The sequence below is a fragment of the Mixophyes fleayi genome, chromosome 1 (assembly GCF_038048845.1).
Source record: "Mixophyes fleayi isolate aMixFle1 chromosome 1, aMixFle1.hap1, whole genome shotgun sequence".
In the NCBI taxonomy this organism is placed as follows: Eukaryota; Metazoa; Chordata; class Amphibia; order Anura; family Limnodynastidae; genus Mixophyes; species Mixophyes fleayi.
This window is the reverse complement of record NC_134402.1, coordinates 463,275,789-463,302,231: the sequence shown is the minus strand read 5'-3', so window position 1 is coordinate 463,302,231 and position 26,443 is coordinate 463,275,789. Positions and strand designations below refer to the sequence as shown.

Below are 26,443 nucleotides of genomic sequence, written 5' to 3'. Positions count from 1 at the left end.
TCTGAGACTCTCCGTTGCCAATATGGAGTTGTGAAGGTGCGCGGTCATATTACAACTTAACGCCAGCGGCAGTCTTGTGTCTCCTGGCGTGAGATAGCGGCTCATACAGCAGCCAGTGTGGAGGTCTCTCCTCACTGACAGATCTGCAGATTCTGCTCAGTGTATGTGATCTCTCAGCCATCCTCCATTATACGTTGTATACTAGTCACTCTATTGATCACATAGGTTAGGGTAAGGTATGATAAGGGGTGCCAGAGATGAGATGTCTGGTTTGCTGCACACAATGAGGTGTGTGTGTCATTAACAGCAGCTCTGCTAATTATTGTAGAAGACACGTTGTATTTTCATGTCTGCATATACACCCAGGGGACTAAGCAAAGTACTGTAATTTACTAATTAAACATTTTACTACATATTAAGGAACTATGTTGAACATATCGGACTCTCGGTGTGGGTCTGTCATTAATGTGGATAATCTATTTACCTGCTCAGCTGCAGGATGTCATAGTGTCACAGGATCTCTCAGGAAGTTCAATTTAAGATGATGTGAATGCAGGATGCTTCCACTAAATATTATAACATCGGGTTGTAATAAACTGCATAATATAAATTGACTTTACACAATTATTGCATCTAGACATTGCAGTGCATAATGCAGGCTTTTGCCTGCGGAATTAACTGCAACATATATCTCTACCATTACAAAGTCTGATGAGGGGGCCAGGGATAAAGGGTATTGTGACTGGATGGATCTCCTATGCCACCTTGTTTTGCGGGGGACCGGCTGGGCCTGCTTTACCAACGTCCTCTTTCTTTATCCCAAAAGCGCCCCCTTCATAAGCTGCCATCACTAGGCTCTTTCACCAGCACCTGGATCCGCTCCCTTCTGGGTAACTCTTGCTGCTAGAGTACCCCTCACTGGGCACCTCTTCAGGTCAGGGGTAAATAGGCGTCAGTGGTCCTTGAAGCAGTGATGTTATTGCTTAGAAAGGGCCCTTATAAGGACCGTTACACATTAGTTGAAGGCTCTAGTGATCATCCAGAAGTTCAGATAGTATATAACTTGTACGTGGTCAACAGGACTCTTTTTATACAATTTTACAGAGATACCCTGGCAGGATGTAATCCAGTCCCTCCCATCCCTTTAACCTATCCAGGTGCTTCATGCAGGCTGCCCGTCAATCATCCTGGCAGGGTCTCACACTTTTAACATTGTTGCACCCCCCTTCCCCGTCCACGAACTGCCAGAGAGAAGGGGGCCCAGCCTCCTCTCCAACCCTGGTGCCAGTAAGTCCAGAGCGGGAGATTTATCTTTAAATCTGTCACCTAAAAATACTTCCAGGGACCTTATCCTGGGGTCTGGCTCTCCCTGTTGGCTTCCGGGTTCAGGGAGTAGGCAGCCAGAACCCGGTGCAGCTCAAACCATATTTGTTTTTTGTTTCTTGCTTTTCTTACTAACACTGATACGCCACAAGAATGCAGGATAAGCCCACCCCACCCAGGACTTCTGTCTTAGGCTAGAGCTCTGCTACCTATAAGGGGAGTTTCAACCATTCACAGTTTGAGATTTGCTGGAGGTGTGGGCAGGGGGTGAGCGGGCAAATTTTTCCTGCTTCGCAGCCGCTGCAGCTGTGTTGGTTTTACCCATAGCGGCAGAAGGGAGATGGAGCAACAGAGTAGAAGTAGACTCAGAGACCAAAAATGGAGAGCAAATAGCGTACAGGTGCCTTCAGTCAGAGAGGGCAGCGATCAACTGCAACTGAGTGGGATACAGAAGAGCCTCTGTAGGTAAATCAGCAGTGAATTAACCAGATGGATAGTCCTCAGCTCCCCAGGAAAGAAAAATACAAATGGAGGAATCAGATATGCAGACTTCCACCACTAGACGTTCGCAAGAGGCATAACAGTGGAGGATGAAATATAAATTAGCCAACTACAACTGAGGTTTGGTGTAATAAAATGAAATCCGCTCTTGACCTGTATAGCAATCAGGCTGTCACCCCTTTAAGTTAGCGAACGGTGCAATAGTCGAAATTAGCCAGCTACCACTGAGGCTTGTTGTAACAAAATAGAAGCAGCACTGGAACGGTCAGGCAATGAAGCTCTGGGTATTCTGCCAGGCTGTAAGAGGCAGATTGAAAACCTCATAGGGCAATAGCCTGGAGGCTAGTGCAGGACAAACTAAAAGCAACAAGAAGGGGGATGGGGGGTGGCACCAGCCCCCACTGATATGGCAGTTAGCAGTCAATATATGACGCCACTCGACCTGGGAGGGGCAGTCACCACATATAGCATCCAAGGGTCTCCTACTTACCTGCCCCGACACCTCAGCCAAAACTGCCACAGCAGGTATGTAGTGATGGAGGCAAGAGAGCGGTCGAGGTCCCTGTCAAGGAGGACACGCATGGTGTCTCTCCTGGTGCACAGAACTGATGTCTATCCAAGTGCAAAGAGAAGAAATCTGCACATCTCATTCCCATAATAGTATTTTATTATTTCAAAGTTTCCCTTTACAAGGCGGCGCCGCTTTAAAATTTAGCTGTCAACTCGTCGATTTCCGGTGACTTGTACAAACCGGAGTAGGATACGTTTACCCCCATATCTTTTAGTTCTCACTTCCAAATACAGCTATCCCAGGTATTCTTACACAAACACCAATTCCTAACAGGGAATTATTTTTAAAATAAAAGAGAAAGAAATAAGTGTAATAGACAATGGGCTGATTAAAATATCTTTTACAACCCCTATGTGGAGCCAACTTGCAGACTATATATAGAGATAATCTTCAATGAAACATACAAATATATCTATTTATCTTTACCTTGAAATTCATTAATAAAAATATTTAAAAATGAGCAGAGCAACCAATTTCTATGTAGCCACCATCTCTTGGGTTTATCTTTGTGTGGTGGGATCAGTTTATCATTATTTTCTGGTTTTTTTTTAATTTGTTTTTTCTAGTGAGAGGCGCAAAGATTAATGAGTATCTTCTAGAGAAATCTCGTGTCTCCCACCAGGATTTAGGGGAGAGGAACTTTCACGTCTTCTACTACATGCTCTTTGGGTGTCCTGAAGAGGAAAAAGAAGCGTATGGACTTCTACATCCATCCATGTACAGGTATTGATCAGATATGTTAATGATTTTCTGTGTAATGAAAAGAGATGTAAAACAAACGTTGAACCGGTTGGATTGGCATTGCATGTACCTGAATGAGGGAAGGTTCTTCTAATCTAAGATATAGTGTGTGGACATTTTGCATGTTTTCAGGAAAGCAGAGTGTTTTCTCATTCACGTAGAGTGTCTAATGTAAGGCTGTATTTGTAGAAGATATGTCATGATACTGGGGTCCATACAGGCTACCTACCAGCACCAACCAGCGGAGAGTATACCCGGGGTTAACCGCCAATGACACTTACATAAAGTCCGCTCTTAGCGAAACATCTTTCAGCCCATCACGCCCCCCATAATGTTGACGAGGGAAAGTATTTTCGCACCCAATCCAATATCTTAATAAATAATTATTATGTTTAATAATACAGTCAGTGAACACTATAGCACTTTTATGAAAGGATTAATAACACTGAAATGTGCAGTCCTCAGATTCCTTGATTCTCTCTTCTGGTTTACTGGTAAGGCTCTTTACCCTCGCTCTCGTACCAGTAGTCCTGTGCTGGTTACAGAGAGGGAGTTATCTTTCCTGGTTACCCGCTTAGCCGCCCTTATCTACTAGGGGTTAGATTTGAATCAAGGCTCTGTTCCACTCTCTCCTGTATTCCCTACTCTGGAGTGGAGAGTACCTTTGGAACTGTGTAGAGTTGGACTTCATCTCCAAGGCTTCCACCAAATCTTGGCGCCTTTTCGTAAACTGAGAAACACCAACCCACCCAAATTCAAACTTTACCCAATTTTCTTGTGTGCCAGGCTCTTAGTTTTCAGCAAGATGTGATCCACTGAAAAGGTCAAGAATGGAACCCTCTATTACAATTGTATTCACGTTGCCAATTATGTTGCTAGTGTTAAAAACACATCTCGCGTCTAGTTGTTGATAGGCAAATGTTACGATCTTGATGCCTTAGTCAGTATTAGCACAGGCTTACCTAGGGCGCGGAGTCTAACGGCCTTCCGGTCTTCACCAAGAACCACCGCAAGGTAGTGTGGGCTTAGCTGCCGAAGAACCGCAGGTCGCGGCCCCCAGATTAGCCTACTGACGTAAGGGAGAAAGTTCTAAGTGATGGCAGGCAGACAAGAAAATAGACAATGCGGTGCAAGTACAGGCACTAACCGTGAATTCCAGGCGTAGTAGGTCTGGAACAGAAACCGGTAGATCCACGGAGGCAAAGGGTGCGGGGCAGGATCCAGAGAATAGTCGGTAACACAGCCGGGTCGGTACACAGAAGGTATCAGGTATACGGTGCCAGAGGGAGATCCAGAGAATAGTCGGTCACACAGCCGGGTCGGTACACAGAAGGTATCAGGTATACGGTGCCAGAGGGAGATCCAGAGAATAGTCGGTCACACAGCCGGGTCGGTACACAGAAGTAGGAGGAATAGAGGGGTTAACAGGGAGCAGGATCACAGGAGTCAGGACACAGGAACTGTAGCCAGGAACAGGAAACACATTGCTCTGACACAGGCAGCGTGTCAGAGCAGGGAAGATATAGGAGTTTGAATTCCCCGCCCAGGAGTCACATGATCAGCAGCAGAGAGAAGCAGGAAGTGCGGCAGCGCTAACGGAAGCAGCGCTGAAGACATGGACACCGCTGTCAGCTCCCGCTGACAGCGCAGCGGAACGGGGAAGGTAAGTTCCTAACAGCAAAGCCATTGCTGCCAAGACGAATTTTGGGCTCCAGTATAGCAACCTCTTGGCGTCCACTCTAGAGATTATTGGGAATGGGACGTAAACACACCATGTTGAGGGCATAGTCTCTACACAGGCACAGGTATTTTGTAGCTGCCGCCCCCAGCTCTAGTGCTCGTAGGTGGTAATAGATAAGAATCAGGAGGGGTATACTTGTAAAGTAAAAACTGCTCGTTCTCAAGGCTGCTGGCGATTTCTCCCCCAATACTGACCTTCTTCAGCTTACCTCATGCCCCCCAACCCCTGCAGCCAAGTCAACAAGCCCACAGTGAAACCTAAATAACCTGGACCCAATCCACTTCTTATCTTCACTAAAGCTACTTCTCTCTTCTATAACTACCCTGTCCTGCCTGTCTTCTCCTACACTCCCCAGTCTCCCCGCAATTCAGTTTCCCCAGTAACTGGGGATTGAGTCTCTGCACTCTTCTCATAATCGCACCCTACAACCTGCCCCTGCTACTCTATTCCATCCCAACTTCTCTGCTACGTCCCACTGCATGCCCACCACTAACTCACCTCTTCAACCTGTCTCTCTCCACTGGCACATTTTCATCCTCCTTTAAACACACACTCATCTTGCCAATTCTAAAGAAACCAACTATCGACCAAGCCATTTGCCTCAGCTACCACCCTATTTCTGTCCTGCCATTGTCTCCAAACTTCTTGAGTGACTTATGTACAACCACCTGTCCCACTTTCTCTCCTCTTGCTCCCGGCTTGATTCAGTAATTGGGTTCTAAAGTAGAATCACTTTTAATAGCCCATTAAAAAAAAATCAAATGGAAATAAATTTGTTTCTTTTACGTGAACATATTCCATGAATATAGTTAGCTATTTTTCCTAAGTGTTGACCTTAACCTCACTGTTTTGAATTTGGTCTAGGCTGAGGAACACAAATAGTTAACTTGGGCTCTTAACTCTGCAGACATTATGTCCTACATATGTCCATTGACTTGTATATTTTTTCTTTCAATAAAGAAAGATTGCAAAAATAAGTGTCACGAATCTGCTCCCAGCTGCTGTGACTTTGGGTGTTTCCTGTATGAAGTTGCACATGATTCTAGCCCGCAGTCTCTCTCTACCTGTCACACAGGTTATAAACCTAGAGAATCACCCCCAAACAGCGCTTGCAACCCCACACACTTCAGGTTTGCCACCACCTATTGAATATGGGCAATAGGACCCCAATATACTGACCCACACTGGCACAGAAGGCTTCTAGCTACCACAGGCTAACAAGACCCTCACCAGCAAAGCCAGGGTTAACTCTTCACACACCTCCAGACTGTTGCACAAATGTAAATGCAAGCACACACTAAGCTTGTTAATCAAATGTATCCGCAAATCACACACCGGCATTCAACGTCTTAACTTGGTCGAGCTATATTCTCTTAACAGGCTAATGGATTCATTAGAGTATCAAGGACGCCACATATTCAATTATAGATTTAATATACAAAAGTACAGGGCATTCAAATATAAACAAAAACAATTAATAAAATGACATAACATACACAAGCAAAACAGTTTTAAATAAAAAGGGTTTCATTCAGAGTATAACTTACATGAGTTATATAATCTGTGCCATGGGAAATTGGCTAGGAAGATAGACAGCTTGTCAGTGTGGATTGATTTTCCCAAAAGAATTACAATTTGTTGTAACTGGTCTCAGCTTTTTAAAAACACCTTTACACCTTCCCACCTCCTGGGGGTTGTGGTTTGTGATAGTTTTTTCAATCACCATTTGCATGTTGTCTGATTTACTACCCAATTCTACTATGTGACTTAACTTCTCTGTGGAGCGTCATACAGACCCAATTATATTAATAAATACCCTATGAATTTGTCTAACTTTTGATACCAAACACACCTAAATACAGTGTATTCGTAGAGCTTACACTCATTTCCTTTATTTCTCTATGGGACAGAATTCTTAATTTGCCATATGAGTTGCCTTTCATCATGCTATTGAGGAATATGTGGTTGATCACTACTTTAATGATTTTAAGTGGCATTTTTTAACTGAATTATTGTTGTCTATATCACATATAGCCAAGTCAGCACATGGGCTCTTTGAGCTAGACACCATGCTGAGCGGCTCCTAAAAGTCTATTCCGGTGTCAAAACTCCTTCCCAGGCTAGGATATATCTCACAGCAGGGCTCTTTGAAGCTGTCACAGGTGACACTCCTATCTTCTCACACTGGAATGTGCAGAGCCTTCAAATACACACACAACAGACTTTCTGTTTTCACATTTTACACTTTAGTAGTTCAACTTATCAATGGATTCAATTAATATACCATATTTACACTGCAGTTATGATTTAGGCCTTATCCCCCACAATTATGTAATGGAATAACCCTTATGAATAGCTGTAAGTTCTCTATGTTCACAACAATAAGGATAAAAAAACTAAAATTCCCATTTATATTTTGCCTGAAGATGATTTGTCACATGGAACAGTGCTAGCATTAATTAGTAGGACCTGCATTATCTTAGCACCAAGTGTTATATGAGCCATAGCATAAGGTTTAATCTCTACACACATATAATAAATATGCAATAATGCAGAAATTAGTAAAAGCTTAAAACAATTTATTAATTAATATATCAGTACAAGGCCATCAACAAAACTGCACCTACATACATCTCCTCACTGGTCTCAAAATATCTCCCAATTAAACACCTCTGTACTGCACAAGAGCTGCGTGTCTCATCCACTCATTACCTGCTCCCATTCCCGGTTACAGGACTTTTTTCGAGCTGCACCCACTCTGGGATTGCCTCCCTCGCACAATAAGACTTCCCTCTCGTCTACAAACCTTCAAGTGTTCTCTGAAACCCACCTCTTCAGACCAGTTTATAATATTCCTCAATCACCCTCCTAACCTCCATAGATTACTCTATTATCACCCTTTGCACAATTCCCACAAGACAACAACCCTCTGACCCCAGACCAGCATTCCTGTGTGACTGGATCATATGGTATACAAATAATTTTTACCTTTACAATCTGGCTGGACCGAAATGCAATATGTCACACTTAACCTCATGTATCAATCTCCCCTTGTCCCATAGATTGCAAGCAGGGCCCTCTTACCTCTCTATCTGTCTGTATTACCCAGTATTGTATATTATTGTGTTTGTTTGCGCTATATAAATAAATGATGATGATCAGTTAAAAAGAACCAAAAAGAGCAAGTGTCAAGGAATTACTTTAATATTTGCACCTCCGGCCACTATAGGTCTCTGTATTTGCAAACTTGTCCTTATCCAAGCTGGCCAGTTTGGCATCAAAGAGAAATCATCTTGGTTCCTGTTTCCTGTTTTGGCCTATAAATGGCACTTCCTGGTTCAGACATGTGCTTGAGTATTCTGCCTGCTCTGTTCCTGCTACTTGCTACACTTCCTTCCATTCGTGACTACCCTCTTGTGTACCGACCCGGCAAACATCTGACTACCCACTTGTGTACCGATCCGGCAAATGTCTGACTACTCACTGGATATCTACTCGGCTATTGGGCTTCAGATAATACCGCCAGCATCATTACAGGATACTCAGCCTTGAAATGGATCCCACTCCTGTTAAGCGATGCGTGGTAAGTTTAACCACTGTGCTAATTGAATACCAGGCTGAAATTATGGAAGGACAGTTTTTTAGCTCTCTAATCACAGGTTAAACAAGAAATTCAAGTGGTCTCACAAAAGGCTCATGACGCACATAGTGGTTTACAGAAATGTCTAATTAGTCTGTCTCAATATGAGGACCGTATTGCAGAGTTGGAGAACAGATCACCACAAATGCCAGTAACATCACCATCCCCTGCTGCTCTCCCTCTCCCATCAGCTCGGTTTGGGGGAACCTTCAAAAGTTTTTGTGGATTTGTTAATCAATGCCAGATGCATTTCCAGTTGTGAGTCCCATTTTCAGTCTGATAAGTCAAAGGTCTGGTGTATGCTTTTACTACTTAAGGACTCCGCCCTCGCATGGGCTTCTCCCTATATCGAGACTTCTTGTCCGATTATTAGAGAAATTTGATGACTTCCTCAAAGTGATGAAACATACCTTTGATGATCCAAACAGGGAAGATACTGCTGAAAAGGTATTAATGAAATTACGTCAGGGGAGATGCTCAGTTGTAGAATATACTGTAGATTTTTGAAGATGTGTCCTTTAGACCACATGGAATTCTGAGGCCCAGTTGTCTGTCTAACGAAAGGGTCTTTCTGAGAACATTAAAGATGAATTAGCCCGAGCAGAGGCAACCACTGAAAGTGAGTCTTTCATTTACCATTGCATTTGCATTGATGCTCAACTGATTGAGGGACGAAAAGAAAAGAGGGCCTTAACCTGGACATACCCCAGTTATCGGGAACCCACAACTTTAAACTATTATGGGAATTTTGGGGTAAAATCCACTAAGGAATTTGAGTCTGAACCCATGCAAGTAGACACACTTCACAAACGTAATTCCAATGAGAGAGGGGAGCAACGACGTCAAGAGAACTTGTGTCTTTATTGTGGCAAACCAGGACATTATGTCTCAAATTGTTCTAGAAGACCTCAGAGGACAGTGGCCACCATAGCAGAGGCAGACTCTTCAGATCAGGAGCCTGTGATTTCCGATATTCCTCAGCATTTAAATGCAATTATTCCTTGCCTCTCCTCCTTAGCATCAACTGAGAAGATTAAAGGGAATAATAACTCACATTTCTCAATTCCAATTCGATTCCAGATCAATGCACTCTGGATTTCCAGTACAGCAATGGTGGATTCTGGTGCGAACCACAATTTTATGGACATTGTTTGCTAAGAGAAATAAGATGGAATTTAGAAAGAAACAGATACCAGTGTTAATGGAAACTGTGGCTGGTTCTCTTTTCAACTCTGGTCCAGTTACTCATGAAACTGAACCCCTGGACCTCGTAACTGAGCAAAATCACCATGAGACTCTGACTTTCTTACTGATCTCTTCTCCCCAGTTTCTTATTTTTCTGGTTGGCTGCAAATAATCCATCCATTAACTGGCAATCAGAGATTATTTCTTTTTCACAAGAAACATATGCTCCAGAGACTAAATCTGAATGCTCTTTTGAAGATGTGAGCAAGTTATATAATTCCCCTCCTTATGTTTTGGACCAGCTACCTCCACAATATAAAGACTTTTCTGATGTCTGTAGTAAGAAGAATGCTGACAAAATTACCACCTCACAAACCCTATGGTTGTCCAGGAGATTTGTTACCTGGGACTACCATACCATTTGGACGTATATATCAATTAGCCGAGTCGGAGTTAAAGGTCCTCAAGGATTATGTGGATGAAAGTTTAGAAAAATGTTTTATTTGTCCACGTCTCCAGCAGGTGCACCTATTTTCTTTGTGAAAAAGAAGGATGGTTTATTACGACCATGTATTGACTATAGAGCATTGAATAAAGTTACAATTGAGAACCGTTACCCACTCCCACTTATTTCAGAATTACTGTTGAGGCTTTGCGCAGCAAGAATTTTCAGCAAATTGGTTCTACGAGGAGCATAAAATTTAATTCGTATAGGATCTGGCGATGAATGGAAGACTGCATTTCGATGTAAATATGGACATTTTGAACATCTGGTGATGCACTTTTGGACTGTGCAATGCTCCTGCTACATTCCAACATTTCATGAATGATGTTCTTAATTGATTTAATTGTCTAATGTGTTGTCATTTATCTTGGTGAAATACTAATTTTCTCAAATTCCCAAGAGGACCATCAACAACAAGTTCGAACTGTACTGGAACGTCTTCGCAGACACTGTTTGTACATTACGTTGGAGAAGTGTGAATTCCACCAAACACAGATTCAGTTCTTGGGCTATATCATCTCACCTCAAGGTTTGAGAATGGACCCTAGCAAGGTCCAGTCCAGGCCAGCTCCAAGAAACGTAAAAGAGGTACAAAGGTTTGTAGGGTTTGCCAACTTCTATAGGTGTTTCATTAAAGACTTTTCCAAAATTGTGACACCAATTACTCAACTAACCAAGAATGGATCATCTTTCCATTGGACACCAGAAGCTGAAAGGGCTTTCTCTTTGCTTAAGACAAAGTTTACTACAGATCCCATATTACAATTAGGCAGATTCTTCAGATTTAGCAGTAGGGGGCAATATTATCACAGAGAACAGGAAAGAAGATGCTATTACATCCATGTTGTCACGGCAATAGGGTTTCTGGGATCCGTCTCGGGACCCCTGGGACTAGCTGTGGCAGGAGGGTAGTGGAAACTGTGAGGCCGGATGAATGCCTTGCTCATAGAGCTTGCTCTAATCCTGTGATAACAGCTGTAATCTGTACACAAGCAGGTAGAATGAAGTTAATACACACAAGGAATAAATAACCAAAGTATTTATTTCAGCATACAGAATGAATCTGAATTCACACAAGGGTTAATGGTTTGCAGTTCACATAACAGCAAAAAGATGAATCAGCTGAATTCACACAGAGGGTTATTGGTTTGCAGTTCATATAACAGCCAGCAAGATAAAATTGAACTCGCACAGAGAAGTCCATAATACAACTGCAGGATGTGGCTGAATTTCTTCAGAGGATAAATGGTGGAGATCTGTGTACAGCAGGCAGATTTAAGCAGCAAAACAACAGCAACTGTGATGATCAGGAACTAGGAAAGTGTTGCACTGGCAATTTGCTGAGTGTAGGCGGAGACTCTTATAGTCTGCAGAGGAAGCCAATTGGTGAATGAGATCAGGTGTTCAGACTCAGCAGGATGTTTAGCAAATGTCTCACCCAAGATGGTGGCCTCCAGTACTGCAGACAGAAGTCACGCTTGTCCCCGGATAGAATGCTGCATTCGACCAGGAGGGAGATGTACGGTGATATGGTACCGCTGAGTGGTGTAAACAGGACTAAGACCACGATTGTGCTTTTTTCTCTCGACAAATGACTGCTTCTGAAAGAAATTATGATGTAGGTAATAAAGAACTATTAGCCATTGTGGCTGCATTTGCTGAATAGAGATATTTGCTTGCAGGTGCTGCACATCAAATCCCTGAACTTACTGACCACCGGAATCTAGTCTGTTCGGTCTGCAAAAAAAAATTCTCTGCGACATGCCAGATGGAGTTTATTCCTAAATCATTTTGACTTTGTTATCCCTTATACAGCCAGATCCCGAAATGGGAAAGCTGATGCTCTATCCAGAGCATATATGGAAGACTCACCACAACTTGATCCAGAAGAGACAATCGTCTTCAAGTCAAATTTCCTGGGAGCTATTGGCTCTGGTGAGCTGTTGTCTGAAATCAAATGGGGTTACAAAACTGATCCGATCCCTTTAGACCCCCTACAGATTTACACTTAATCTATCGATTTATGTGGGATTTATGGTCATGTTATCAACAGAAATAGAAATGTCAGGCAGGAAGCTTCTGTTTTTGGGTGGGAATATTATTAATTCTGTTTTTGAAAGATTGAGTTTGAGTTGTTGAGAAGACATTCAAGAAATGCAGAAAGACAGTCAGAAACGTGAGACAACACAGATGGTGAGATATCAGGAGAGGATAGATAGATTTGTGTATCATCCGCATAGAGATGATACTGAAATCCAAAGGAGCTTATTAGTTTTCCAAGAGAAGTGGTGTAGATAGCAAATAGCAGAGGACCTAGGACTGGGCCTTGTGGTCTCCAACTGATAAAGGAAGCGGAGCAGAGGTGGATCCAGAGAAATTACCACTGAAAGTGCGATTAGCTAGGTAGGATGAGAACCAGGATAGGACAATGTCTTCAAGACCCAGGGATTTTAGGGTTTGTATGAGGAGAGAGTGGTCAACGGTGTCAAATGCAGCAGGGAGATCCAGGAGAATTAGAAGAGATTAATGACCATCAGTTTTTGCTGTGATCAAATCATCATCATCATCATCATTTATTTATATAGCGCCAACATGTTCCGTAGCGCTTTACAATTGGGGACAAACACAGTAAACTAATAAACAAACTGGGTAAAACAGACAAAGAGGTGATGACCTTGATTAGCGCAGGCTCTGTGGAGTATTGAGAGCGAAAGCCTGACTGAAGGGAATCCAGTAGGTTGTTTGCTGTAAGAAAGTGTGTGAGGCGAGTGTAGGCTATTTTTTCGAGAATCTTGGAGTCGCATGGGAGCTTAGAGATGCGGCGGTAATTTGAGATAGTGTTTGGGTCAGAATTTTGTTTTTTCAAAATAGGAGTAGTCACTGCATGCTTGAATAGTGATAGAAAAATACCAGTAGAGAGAGAGAGATTACAGATTTTAGTTAGAGGTGGAATGAGCACAGGAGACGGGGACCTACCAATTTGTGAGGGCATGGGATCAAGAGGACAGGAGGTACAATAGGAAGATGAGAAAAGAATAGAAACTTCCTCTTCATTTGTGGGATCAAATGAAGAGAGAGTGTCAGAGGGTGCTACAAAGGAATTGAGCTGATTGCTTGTAGAGGGAGATGATACCATTTCAAGCCTGATCTGTTCTATTTTGTCCTTGAAATACGAAGCAAGATCCTGGGCGCTGATGGTAGTCGGAGGGTTTGGGTTGGGAGGGTTTAGAAGAGATTTAAATATGTTAAAAAGGCGTTTGGGGTTAGAAACCTGAGCATAGATGAGAGATTGGAAGTATATTTGTTTTGCAGTGTTCAGAGCATTTCGATAAGAGTGGTAGATACCAGTATATGTGATGAAATCATTAGAGGTACAAGATTTACGCCAGTGACGTTCTGCTTTATGAGAGAGTTTTTGTAGAGTTTGTGTTATTTTAATGTGCCACGGTTGGCAACGAATTCTACGTGGAGTATGTAGAGTCTCTGGAGCCACTTGATCAAGGGCAGTCCTAGGGTTTGGTGAAAATGAGGTATTGCCCAATCAAGGGAGGAGAATGTAGAATTTGGGGAGAGAATGTGTTGAATAGAGGGGGAAAACTGTTGAAAATCAATAGAGTTAATATTCCTGCGGGTGTGAGGAGGCTTGGAAGGGTTTGACACTGGGGAGGGTAAGCTGCGATAGACCCTCATCTGTCCAATCCATCATCACATGATTCTACACGTCGTGTGTGTATCTATAATATAAATGTCTAGTGGCGTGTGTTAGTCTGTCTGTGTGTGTGTGTGTGTGGAAAAAATAAAACCAAGCTGCAGCGCCACCTGCTGGGCGGAGTTATACACTGACCTACTAAATTCTTAGTGTGTGGGAAAAAAAAATCAGAAAGGGCTGAAATTTGGTATACTAAGATGTTTTTAATTTGTTAATTTAATTTGTTAATTGTTAAAAGTGTTTATAAAGATTTAAAAAAAATATATATATATTTCTTGAAGGAGAAGTGACAGTTGGGAGTGGTTGGTGGTTGCCGGGGGTGACAGTGGGGAGTGGTTGGTGGTTGCCGGGGGTGACAGAGTGAGAGGAGTGTGATACTCAGGACCGCTGAGAGAGATCCCTGTGTCTGGATAGACATCTGGATAGATGTGGCGATGAAAATGAAGGATGAGGTGATGGAGAAGAATGATGAGGTGGTGACATGTGGACAAAACCACGTTAAAAAAGGGCGCTTACGTCGGGAAGTAACGCTCTTCCCCTGAGGAGGCCTGGGCTATGGCCCAAATGCATGACAAGAACCTTTTTAACACCTTAAGTAGCTTGATTTGACTAGAATGCATGAGTATCATGTACGGGTTAACTTGTGTGTGTATATATATATATATATGTAACATATGGTTTTACAGGTCGTGTATAGAAAAACATTATCCTATATAGAGAGGAATGTACCCTTCTTATGTGATTTTATGCCTTGCCTTCTAGTAATCACTGATCACGTGATTCTACATGTCCTATATAGAAACACATAGATTTCTGCCTCCTATGTGTAGTGCACAGTAATCTGTATATCTAATGTACAAGCACTATTCGTATTATAGTAATAATTGTTCTATAAAGAGGGTGATTTGTTTTGTACATTATAACGCATTATTTGCTTTTAGTACCATTATTGAATCATTTGCTTTAGTATTCCTGCAACTGAAATCTATCCAAATGAATGAGCTACATTGATTTTTTGGGCATACAGGTAATGTAACTTGGGCGACCTGTCTTGTAGGTATATCGGCCAGGGGTGGGAAGAGACGGATAACAGGAACTGGGTGGAAGGATACCAGAGGTTGAGTAATGCCATGCGAATGGTTGGCTTTCAAAATCAGGTGGGTATTGTGTGTGGCAGCATCTTCAGAAATAACACATTCATGACGTCTGTACCTGGATAAAGGAGGGATAAGCTCCAATATATTTTCTGGTGTTTTTCTTTCCAGTCGCTTTTCCTCTTCCCTGTACAATTACTACAGCCCCCACCATCCTGAGCCATATGTCTAATTACTACCAGTTAGCTCAATATGTATCTTTTCCTAGATGACAATGATAAATCAAATGACGGATGTAATGACAGTGTCCATGGCACGGAGGTATGTGACACTTACCCATATCTCCTGCAACTTCCTCTTACACTGTGTTTGCCCCATGTGCACCTGCCCATATCTCCTGTTACTCCTGCCTCCACACATATCTTCTCCCCAAGTTCATCTGCCCATCTCTCCAATTACTCCCACTCATACACCTGTCTCCTCCCAATATGCTACTCTTTATGTTCATGTATTTCTCCTAAATGTGGAAGACTCTATGTGCTTTACAATAGAACTGGCTTCAAAGATCATAAATATTTTCCTATATACCTATATATGTGGGCAATGTATATACAGATTGTAATAACTAGTGGGAGAGTGGCTACGCAATACACAAATCCATGCTACTTACATCACAAATTAAATACACAGTAGAAAGAAACTATGTCTGAGACAGTAGAGAGCAGTGCTCGAAGGACTTCCTGATATACAAGGCTGAGCCTTAGGTGAAGAAACCATGGTCAGGGATTGGCCAATCATTAACTCTACAAGGGATTGCAGTGGGTGAGGGAGCCTTCCCTGATATGAAGAATCCAAAAACTATTTTCTTTAATCTCAACTGCTGTGGTGGTTATTGGTAGCACATGGAAGGGAACTTCCCATAGGCCTTTGAAGGATTTAAATCTGTTCTTACTTTTCGACAACTATTTAATCATCAGGTTGGAAGTCATGGACTGAGTTTGTGCTCGTCTGTATCTGGATAACTTTAATCTGTTCCCGCAAAAGACTTGTGTGTAATTTGTTGCAATAATACTCCAGGTTACTTGATGTATGATGTGTATTTGTCTACATGAAATCCGAAGCAGGAGACCCCTGAATAGACATAACACCAGCTCCTCTCTCCAGATATCCCCACATACACCTTGGCTTACTGTAAATTTGCAAATCCTGCCACATCTTCTCCGTCATCTCAGGAATATCAAGCGACCATGCCCGAAAATAGTTGGAATTTGTAAATTCAGTCTGTCACTGCTGCAGCCTCAAGGTATACTGCACATACAATATTGTGCAAAGGTTTTAGGCAGGTGTGGAAAAAATGCTGCGAGGTAAGAATGCTTTCAAAAATAGAAGTGTTAATAGTTTATTTTTATCAATTAACAAAATGCAAAGTGAATGAACAGAAGAGAAATCTAGATCAAATCAATATTTGATGTGATCACCTTTTCCCTTCAAAACAGCATCAATTCTCCTAGGTACACTTGCACACAGTTTTTGAAGGAACTCGGCAGGGAGATTGTTCCAAACATCTTGGAGAACTAACCACAGATCTTCTGTAGATGTAGGCTTCCTCAAATCCTTCTGTCTCTTCTGATTAGAAGCTTGAACATGTGCAGTAACAATCTGGGACTACTCTCTAGTAAGATATGTGGAGATGTCTCTGGTTTTGCCTTGGTTATATAAGCTTTGCGAAATACCTTAAAATAATGAACACATGAAAATAACAAAATGCAGTTCAGCAGCCATTTTGATAGGCCTGCCACAGTCATTTCTGCCCATTTTGAACCTGAAATACTTGAACGCAGAGCTTCAAATGGAGTCTCCTAGATCCGTTATCAATGGCATGGAGGGTAATGAATTTTTAATTTTTTAACGTCCATAGACCTCAATGTTGCATGTTTTCATATTCGAATCTGAAAGGGCCACCACAGCCTACACAGATTCACGTTACAGGAGTCTTACTTTAAGTTCAGTGCCCTTTAATTGCTTTGGCCACTGCGCCACGAGTCCTCATGAAGGTCATGGCAGTTATGGCCTCCCACTTAAGATCTCATGGAGACCTCATCGTGTCTTATATGGATGATCTGCTTCTCAAGGCTGAGTTGGCCCCCTTTGCTGCAACCTCACCTGCAGGTAACGGAACTGCATGGGTGGATTTTGAATTACCAAAAATCTGTCCAGGTTCTGGATCATAGGATGGTGTTTCTGGGACTCTAATTCGACACCAGGTTATAAAGGTATTCCTTCTGGAAGACATGGTATTGCTGAGGAAAGTTCTGACCCTCAGAGGTTTCTTCAGTTCTTTTTTTCATGAAGTTGGTGGGGAAGATGGTCTCCACTTTTGAAGCTGTTCAGTATGCCAAGTTCGACACTCGGATGTTTCAGCTGGATATCTTGAGGATATGGTTAAATTGGAGCTTTTGGTTGGATTGTCAGCTCATCTCACTGTCCCCAGATGTGGTTGAGAGCAGGCAACTTGATCAAGGGCCACTCCTTTTTCATCCTCGACTAGACCGTTGTGATGTTGGACTCCAGTCTTCAGGGTTAGGGGGCAATGATGATACACCTTTGGTTGGAGGGTCTTTGGTCCAGGTGTGAAGTAAGCTCCCTATCAGCTTTCTGTAGTTCAGATCCATGATGAACTCTCTGACCGGTGCCCAGGTGGTACTGAAGGGCAAGAACTTCCGTGTTCAGTTGGACAAAGCCACAGCAGGTGCGTACTTAAATCATCAGGGTGGAATCAAGAACTCCCTAGTGATGAGGGAATCTTCTGACAGAGATTCCAGCAGTGTACATTCTGGTTGTGGAGAATTGGAGGCGGACTTACTGAGCAGGCACTCCAGCTTTGAATGACAAGTTTTTCATTCAGCTACTTTATGTCTAAGCATTCCCTTCCCTAGGGGACACCTTTGTCACATCCACATGGTAGCCGTGTCCACCAGATGTAGGAAAAGTGGATTGTTGTACACACTGTTAAATCTATTTCTCTGAATCCTTCTAGGGGCACTGCATTCTCACCCTTTTCGCTCGCTGTTTCGTTCTGTTTGTTTAGACTCTGTGTTTGGTTAGACTCTGTGTTTGGTTAGACTCTGTGTTTGTTTAGACGCTGTGTTTGGTTAGACTCTGTGTTTGGTTAGACTCTGTGTTTGGTTAGACTCTGTGTTTGGTTAGACTCTGTGTTTGGTTAGACTCTGTGTTTGGTTAGACTCTGTGTTTGGTTAGACTCTGTGTTTGGTTAGACTCTGTGTTTGGTTAGACTCTGTGTTTGTTTAGACGCTGTGTTTGGTTAGACTCTGTGTTTGTTTAGACTCTGTGTTTGGTTAGACTCTGTGTTTGGTTAGACTCTGTGTTTGGTTAGACTCTGTGTTTGGTTAGACTCTGTGTTTGGTTAGACTCTGTGTTTGGTTAGACTCTGTGTTTGGTTAGACTCTGTGTTTGGTTAGACTCTGTGTTTGGTTAGACTCTGTGTTTGGTTAGACTCTGTGTTTGGTTAGACTCTGTGTTTGGTTAGACTCTGTGTTTGGTTAGACTCTGTGTTTGGTTAGCTTTCTTAAGTTTACCTTATGTTTTTGTGACTTTGCAAATTATTGTAAGAGACTTACCTAACCCTCGCTCCTGTTCTTGATTGCACCCGCTCCCTTGTTCTACCGAGCAGGTGGCACGCGGCTGCAGTCGGCTGTGACACAGAGGCGTGAAATCTGAATTCCTTTCCCCTCTATCTTGCAGGCTCGGACACACTGTGTCAGAGCAAAAAGTTACAGCTTGGCGTCTGGCTCTCTGTGTGTGTCCTGTGCTGCTTTCTGGTGTTCCTCCGTGTATGACCTCTGGCTTGTTAGACTACCGCTTCTGGATTACTCTGCTCCTTGTGCTCCTGACCCGGCTATTCATACTGACTACTCTGCTGCCTGTGCTTACGTGTATCCGACCCGGTTATTATTATTGTTTCGGCTGTCTGAGTATCAGTGTATCCGACCCAGCGACTCTCTTGGATGTGCTATCTCTAAAGTGTTTCCGACCCGGTGTTCCACTAAGACGTGACTGGATTCTTCTGTATGTGCAATACAGCTACTGAGTCTCCCCCCCGGGATTCCTCATCTACAGTCTCTCACCTATTACGTCAGGGGGCTAACCTAAGGGCTGCGACTCATGGGCCTTTGGCAGCAAAACCCATCCCACCTTGCGGTGGTTCTTGGTGATGACCGGGCGGTCAGTTAGACTCCGCGCTTTGGGAAGCCCTGTGATAACACTGACTAATAGGAGTCTCCCGAGAGACGTAACAGTTATGAACGGAGGAGCTTCTGAGTATTACATACCCAAATCAATGACCGTATAAGTTGTTTTCATGGCTTGAAGAGGTTTTATCATGAATGTCTTATTTTATATTCTCACTCTATCTCACAGGAAGAACTGGACTTGAAAACCATCCTTTCAGGGGTTCTGTCCCTCGGGAACATTGTGTTTGAAGAACAGGAAATGGGCGGTGTTACAGTGAATTGTTCAGCGTTGGGGTGGCTGAAAGCTGCTGCGGTAAGTAATTTCACATTTTCTGGGAATAAATGGTTGTGTGTGTGTGTGTGTGTAGACACCATATGGAGGTTGAATAAAAAGACTGTCATGATGTTACTGTAAGCTAAAGGTTGATTTAAATGGAGACTTCTATTCGGTGTGAGGTGTCGCGGGACAGTCCATGGAGACGCATTGATGTCCATCCGGACATCTCTGTGGATTCCCCCAAAGTGTTACTGTATTGTGGCAAAAATTCTAAGAAACATTCACTAGGTTACAAAGAACTATTGTTTTGCATTGAATCTTTGTGTACACCAGTGAGATGACAGGGGGCACACCAGTGAGATGACAGGGTGTGCCCCCTGTCATCTCAGTGGTGTGCCCCCTGTCCTCTCAGTGGGGTGCCCCCTGTCCTCTCAGTGGTGTGCCCCCTGTCATCTCAGTGGTGTGCCCCCTGTCCTCTCAGTGGTGTGCCCCCTGTCCTCTCAGTGGTGTGCCCCCTGTCATCTCAGTGGTGTGCCCCCTGTCCTCTCAGTGGGGTGCCCCCTGTCCTCTCAGTGGTGTGCCCCCTGTCCTCTCAGTGGTGTGCCCCCTGTCATCTCAGTGGTGTGCCCCCTGTCATCTCAGTGGTGTGCCCCCTGTCATCTCAGTGGTGTGCCCCCTGTCCTCTCAGTGGGGTGCCCCCTGTCCTCTCAGTGGTGTGCCCCCTGTCCTCTCAGTGGTGTGCCCCCTGTCATCTCAGTGGTGTGCCCCCTGTCATCTCAGTGGTGTGCCCCCTGTCCTCTCAGTGGTGTGCCCCCTGTCCTCTCAGTGGTGTGCCCCCTGTCATCTCAGTGGTGTGCCCCCTGTCATCTCAGTGGTGTGCCCCCTGTCATCTCAGTGGTGTGCCCCCTGTCATCTCAGTGGTGTGCCCCCTGTCATCTCAGTGGTGTGCCCCCTGTCATCTCAGTGGGGTGCCCCCTGTCATCTCAGTGGGGTGCCCCCTGTCCTCTCAGTGGGGTGCCCCCTGTCCTCTCAGTGGGGTGCCCCCTGTCCTCTCAGTGGGGTGCCCCCTGTCCTCTCAGTGGTGTGCCCCCTGTCCTCTCAGTGGTGTGCCCCCTGTCATCTCAGTGGTGTGCCCCCTGTCATCTCAGTGGTGTGCCCCCTGTCATCTCAGTGGGGTGCCCCCTGTCATCTCAGTGGGGTGCCCCCTGTCATCTCAGTGGTGTGCCCCCTGTCCTCTCAGTGGGGTGCCCCCTGTCCTCTCAGTGGGGTGCCCCCTGTCCTCTCAGTGATGTGCCCCCTGTCCTCTCAGTGGTGTGCCTTCTCTCATCAAATGAATGTCATTATGTAGATTTTGAAAATGCAAAAGGGTGCTAAAAACTGAAGTACCAAAAGCAGAAAAGACTACAGAGCACAGCATTCAGTTAATATCAAAGTAAATATCAGAATGTATTCACCATATACAATGTATAGTACAATAGAGAGAGGAGAACAGTCAGTATAAGGACAGCTATATCATTGGATGGTGATAGCTGGGTGTCAGGGACTGTATATACAATGTATAGCACATTACAGAGAGGAGACCAGTAAGTAGAAGGAGCAGATGGGCAGCTGTATCATTGGATGGTAATAGCCGGGTGTCAGGGACTGTATATACAATGTATAGCACATTACAGAGAGGAGACCAGTAAGTAGAAGGAGCAGATGGGCAGCTGTATCATTGGATGGTAATAGCCGGGTGTCAGGGACTGTATATACAATGTATAGCACATTACAGAGAGGAGACCAGTAAGTAGAAGGAGCAGATGGGCAGCTGTATCATTGGATGGTGATAGCTGGGTGTCAGGGACTGTATATACAATGTATAGCACATTACAGAGAGGAGACCAGTAAGTAGAAGGAGCAGAAGGGCAGCTGTATCATTGGATGGTAATAGCCGGGTGTCAGGGACTGTATATACAATGTATAGCACATTACAGAGAGGAGAACAGTCAGTATACAGAGCAGAAGGGCAGCTGTATCATTGGATGGTAATAGCCAGGTGTCAGGGACTGTATATACAATGTATAGCCTACTACAGAGAGGAGAACAGTCAGTATACGGAGCAGAAGGGCAGCTGTATCATTGGATGGTAATAGCCAGGTGTCAGGGACTGTATATACAATGTATAGCACATTACAGAGAGGAGAACAGTCGGTATATGGAGCAGTAGGGCAGCTGTGTCATTGGACGGTAATAGCCAGGTGTCAGGGACTGTGCTCAGGGTCATTCCTTCCCCATTTCCAGCATTACTGCTGTCTGAAAAGCTTCCACTCGTTCTCCACCATTGGTCACAACCTATTGATTCCCGGAGTACGATCTCACTATTTTGAATGGTGATTTCCAAAGTCTGGTAACTTCTGATTTAGATTTAATGGTTAGGAACAGGGGTTGTGATTATCCTGATGTAAAGGTAACGGACACCTCTGCTTGTATTTTGTAGGGTCATCCAAGCTGTTCTTATAACCAGCATATTTTATACTGGTCTCTCTATGTTTAAGGTGCTATTTTACAGTTTTTGAGGCTTTTTGTCATTTAATAAATGCTTTTTTCTTTGATATTACTTGAAGCCGTTTGAGTCATTTCACTTTCACTTCAACATGTTTTTGGCTTATACATGTCATTTTCTTTTGAAACCACCAACTTAAAATGTAAGTACTGTGTCTGTGGTTCTTTTGCTGTTTTGTGGTAAGAGGAAAGTGACATTCCCTCTTCCAAGTATCGGAAATAAAAGATTGACGGTGCTTTCTGTTAAATGCTCTATTGTGAATGAATTGGGTTATGGAACCATTGTGTTCTTTTATTATTATTACGTAGGGCACAAGTCCCTATGCATTGTAAGACAAACCAAATGGGAATCACCAGCTTTCAGTGTAACTCTCATTGTGTTGACGGTGGATGTCGGTTTTTGCAATATAACACGTGAAACGATCTTCAGCTTCCCCACCATCAACAGGAGTAAAAGGAGGTGTGAACTGTTCAATCACATCAACCGCACCCAATCACACCAATCGCACCCAATCACACCAATCGCACCCAACCACATCAACCACATCAACCACACCCAATCACATCAACCACACCCAATCACATCAACCACACGCAACCACATCAACCACATCAACCACACCCAATCACATCAACCACACGCAAGCACATCAACCACACCCGAGCACATCAACCACACCCTGTATAAATGTATCTTCCACACACATTGTCCCCTCCTGTCATTATAGTTTACCAGGCTCTTACATGCAATACCAGAATGACTGCATCTGTGTTATATAATAATCTCGCTCTCTTAAGATTTCTCATCTCCTCATTTGGTTTATAGTTCATAAGGTTTTCGCTTTCTTCTCTTTAAACATGTTGTATTTATTTGTTATTTATAACAAACTATTTTGGGGGTGATTTTCTAGGGGCAGTTTGGGGTCCAGGAAGAGGACTTGATGAGCTGTTTGATTTGTACAGTATCTTTAACTCGTGGTGAAGCCATCCGGAGATTACACAGCAAGCAGCAAGCAGAGGGTAAGTGATCAGCCAAGGTAACTAATAAGTGTTCTGCCCCTTTAGTAAGTGTTTAAATATTATTATATTTTATTTATAATGCACAAGGCAGATTTTTTTTATAGTGTTCCACATAATAGATTGGTACATGCTGTCAGTTAAGGATATCAAGACTATGTGTAAAGTATGTACATGGTTAAAATCGTGACTCTACTATACGGAAGAGGGTAGTTATAAATGGAACCTATTCAGGCCGGGATAAAGCTGTTAGTGATCTTCCATACAGATCAATATTAGACACGGTCCTTTTCAATCTATTAATGACCCTGTAGATGGCCTGGAATGTAAGGTGTCCATATCTGCTGATGACACTAAGCTATCTCTCCTCCTGTTTCCACCACTTCTAACTCTGCTCTCCAGCTACTTAGCCCTCATCCTCGAGGGTCCTCCACACCACGTCCACTCTCGCTCCCTCCTCCCCCCTGGGGGTCTCCCTGTCTTCCGCGCCCTCCTTCTTGGGCCCCGTCGTTTGCGGATCCTCCCTCCCCCTTCCCCGCCCTCTCTAGCTGTGCATTGAGCTTACTGAGTTGCTGTGTTTACTGTACTGTGCTGTCTCCCATTGTATTGTAATTTTGTTTATCTCTGTACGGCGCTGCGGATGCCTTGTGGCGCCTTATAAATAAATACTAATAATAAAATAATAATAATATGTATGATATTAGTGGTGTAGAGTAGGGATCAGTATTAGTCCCATCCTTTATTAGTAATGACCCTGTAGATGGCCTGGAATGTAAGGTGTCCATATCTGCTGGTGACACTAAGCTATGTAGAGCTGGATAGTAACTTGTTACAGACAGATGTAAATGGAATTGTAAGTTGGGCAGAGTAGCTGCAAATGAAGTTACGATAAATAAATGTTTCTAGGAAGTGGTAATCGGGTGCCTATAATGAGACAGACTGAGTAACATTTTAAACCACAGTTCTTGTTTTGCTGATATCATACATATGATTTCATGATTTATTTTGTTTAGCCTATGTGGTGTTTATGTTTGTAGAAGATTTGCTGTCTGTGCCCTCTTTGTAACCTGTGTATCTTCCCTCAGATGCCAGAGACTCCATTGCCCGTGTGGTTTACTCGCGTATGTTTGGATGGATTGTTACTAAAGTCAATCAGCTGCTTGCTGGAGATGTGGTCAGAGAAACAGACCTGCAGGAGATTGGTGAGTCACTCTCATTCCCGCTTATTGGAAAGCTTAATGTATCCATCAAGCGAGAGGATGACTGCACCGCATAAAGACAGGGCTGCCATCAGAAACTGTGGGGCCCAGTACTAATTAATCTGGCGGGGGCCCCCCCTCCCCATACATGTACCCCCCTCCCAATACATTAGCCCCCCTCCCCATACATGTGCACACCTCCATCTTCGCCATATATGTGCTCCCTATCCCTCATCACAGTACATTTCCCCCCACTCCCTCATCACAGTAAATGTTCCCTTCCCCCAAAGTTAATGTCCCCCCTTTCCCCTCCCCGCAATCACAGTTAATGTCCCCCTCTCCCCCCAATCACAGTTAAGGTCCCCTTCTCCCTCTCCCCCCTTCCACAATTAAGGTCCCCCTCTTCCCCCCCTCTCTCTCCACAGATCAGGTCCCCCAGGCTCTCCCTGTCCCTCCCTTCCTCCCTGGACAATTATGGTTCCCCAGGCTCTCCCTCTCCCCCCTCTCTTCACAGTTATGGCCCCCCAGGTCCCCTGGGCCCTCCCTCTCTCCCCCCTCCAAAAAAAACAATAGCTCATTTACTTACCTTCTGCTCCGCGATGCTGCAGCTCTGCCTCCCAGTCACTAATACACTGGGAGTGCGGCACATGGTGATGATGTCACCGCGCTGCACTCCCAGCCTATCAGAGTCTGGCAGGCAGAGCTGCAGCATCGCGGAGAAGGTAAGAAAAAAAAGGGGAGGGACGGTCGGTGACTGCGGGGCCCAGACAGTCCAGGGAGTCCGGACAGACGGAGAGTTCTGTCCGGGCCCCCTAGTCTGTCCGGGCCCTTCACAGCAGTACTGGCCGTACCCCACTGATGGCGGCCCTGAATAAAGATATACGGGAGTTATAATTGCCCGACAAGATTATGTCCCAACAAATCTGTACATAAACTGGGAGTACATGGCGATTACTTTTATTGTGCGTCTGTTGCTTGAGGTTACAGATTATTATTAGACCCCTTATCAAGATACGCCTATGATCCTGCCGGACACCTCCTGCCGGCTAATGTATCAGTCCATACTGTTATTCCAATATGCCAGAAAGGGTGTACGGTTCAGGAGTGTCCCACTGATGGGCTTTTGGAAGGGATTGTTAGTTCTTTACCCAAGTTATCTTACGTGTTAGCGTTGTGAGGTCGATGGTTCCTATTGCACCATTATGACACATCACTTCTATATTTAACCTCTGCGAGTAAACGGTGTGTAGTTTGTTTGTTTTTCTAGCTATTTAAATAACGCTGGTGGTGTTCAACGTAAACGTGCTAGAGCAATTCCGTTGGTGTTCTAGTAGCATAAAAGAAACGTGGCTCCTGCCACTGTAGGTCCTTGCAGATAACTGAAAAGGTTATTAAATAGGCCATTTCAGGGAAACACAAGTTATCTAACCAAATTGTACTTTTCCTTTCAGGTATTTTGGATATTTTTGGCTTTGAAAACTTCAGAGTCAACCGTTTTGAACAACTTTGTATAAATTTGGCAAATGAGCAGCTGCAAAACTATTTCAACCATGTAAGTGTGTAACAATTTCCATACAGAACAGTGCAAAAAGTGAGTGTGTTTACTGTGTTAGCGTATTGTGTTAGAGCTGTGACTGTAGGATGTGCTTTGTGTATCTATTAAATAACAGTCTATCATTGTGGAGTCACCTATATCAATGCAGAAATAAGAGGGGGATGTGCATGAGTAGATTTTATAGCCTCAGTTTATCTCCACTTTGTAATCCTGGCTCATTAAGGCGCTGCCCCTGGGGTGTCCTTCCTGACATGCACACAGATAATAAGGCTCTCTGCAGAACATAACCATGTGGCACTCTCAATCCTTGGCGTACTCCCAGCTTGTGGCCAAATGTAGGGATCTCTGATTTAGATGGGAGGACAGTCCTTATATTGGCAGAATAAGTTGTACTTACATTGGCAAGAGCCCTGATAACCTCCTCCAGAATTAAACAAGATAGGAACAGTACCCCTTCCACACAGACTGGCTACATGGGAGCCTCTGTCCTCCCCGTATAGAACCAGGGTACTGGCCACATGGGAGTCTCTGTCCTCTCTGTATAGAACCAGGGTACTGGCCACATGGGAGCCTCTGTCCTCCCCGTATAGA

General features: G+C 43.9%; 1 protein-coding gene across 1 annotated transcript in view; it reads left to right on the top strand.

The window, feature by feature from the left end:
- Positions 1–26,443, top strand: part of LOC142110416 (myosin-IIIb-like) — a 185,895-nt gene that overhangs the window by 42,671 nt on the left and 116,781 nt on the right. The window contains exons 6-11 of the mRNA XM_075193765.1: positions 2,962–3,118; positions 14,974–15,073; positions 19,448–19,573; positions 22,993–23,101; positions 24,184–24,300; positions 25,749–25,849. Coding sequence (XP_075049866.1) covers positions 2,962–3,118; positions 14,974–15,073; positions 19,448–19,573; positions 22,993–23,101; positions 24,184–24,300; positions 25,749–25,849 — 710 coding nt within the window. The remainder of the gene's footprint in view (positions 1–2,961; positions 3,119–14,973; positions 15,074–19,447; positions 19,574–22,992; positions 23,102–24,183; positions 24,301–25,748; positions 25,850–26,443) is intronic.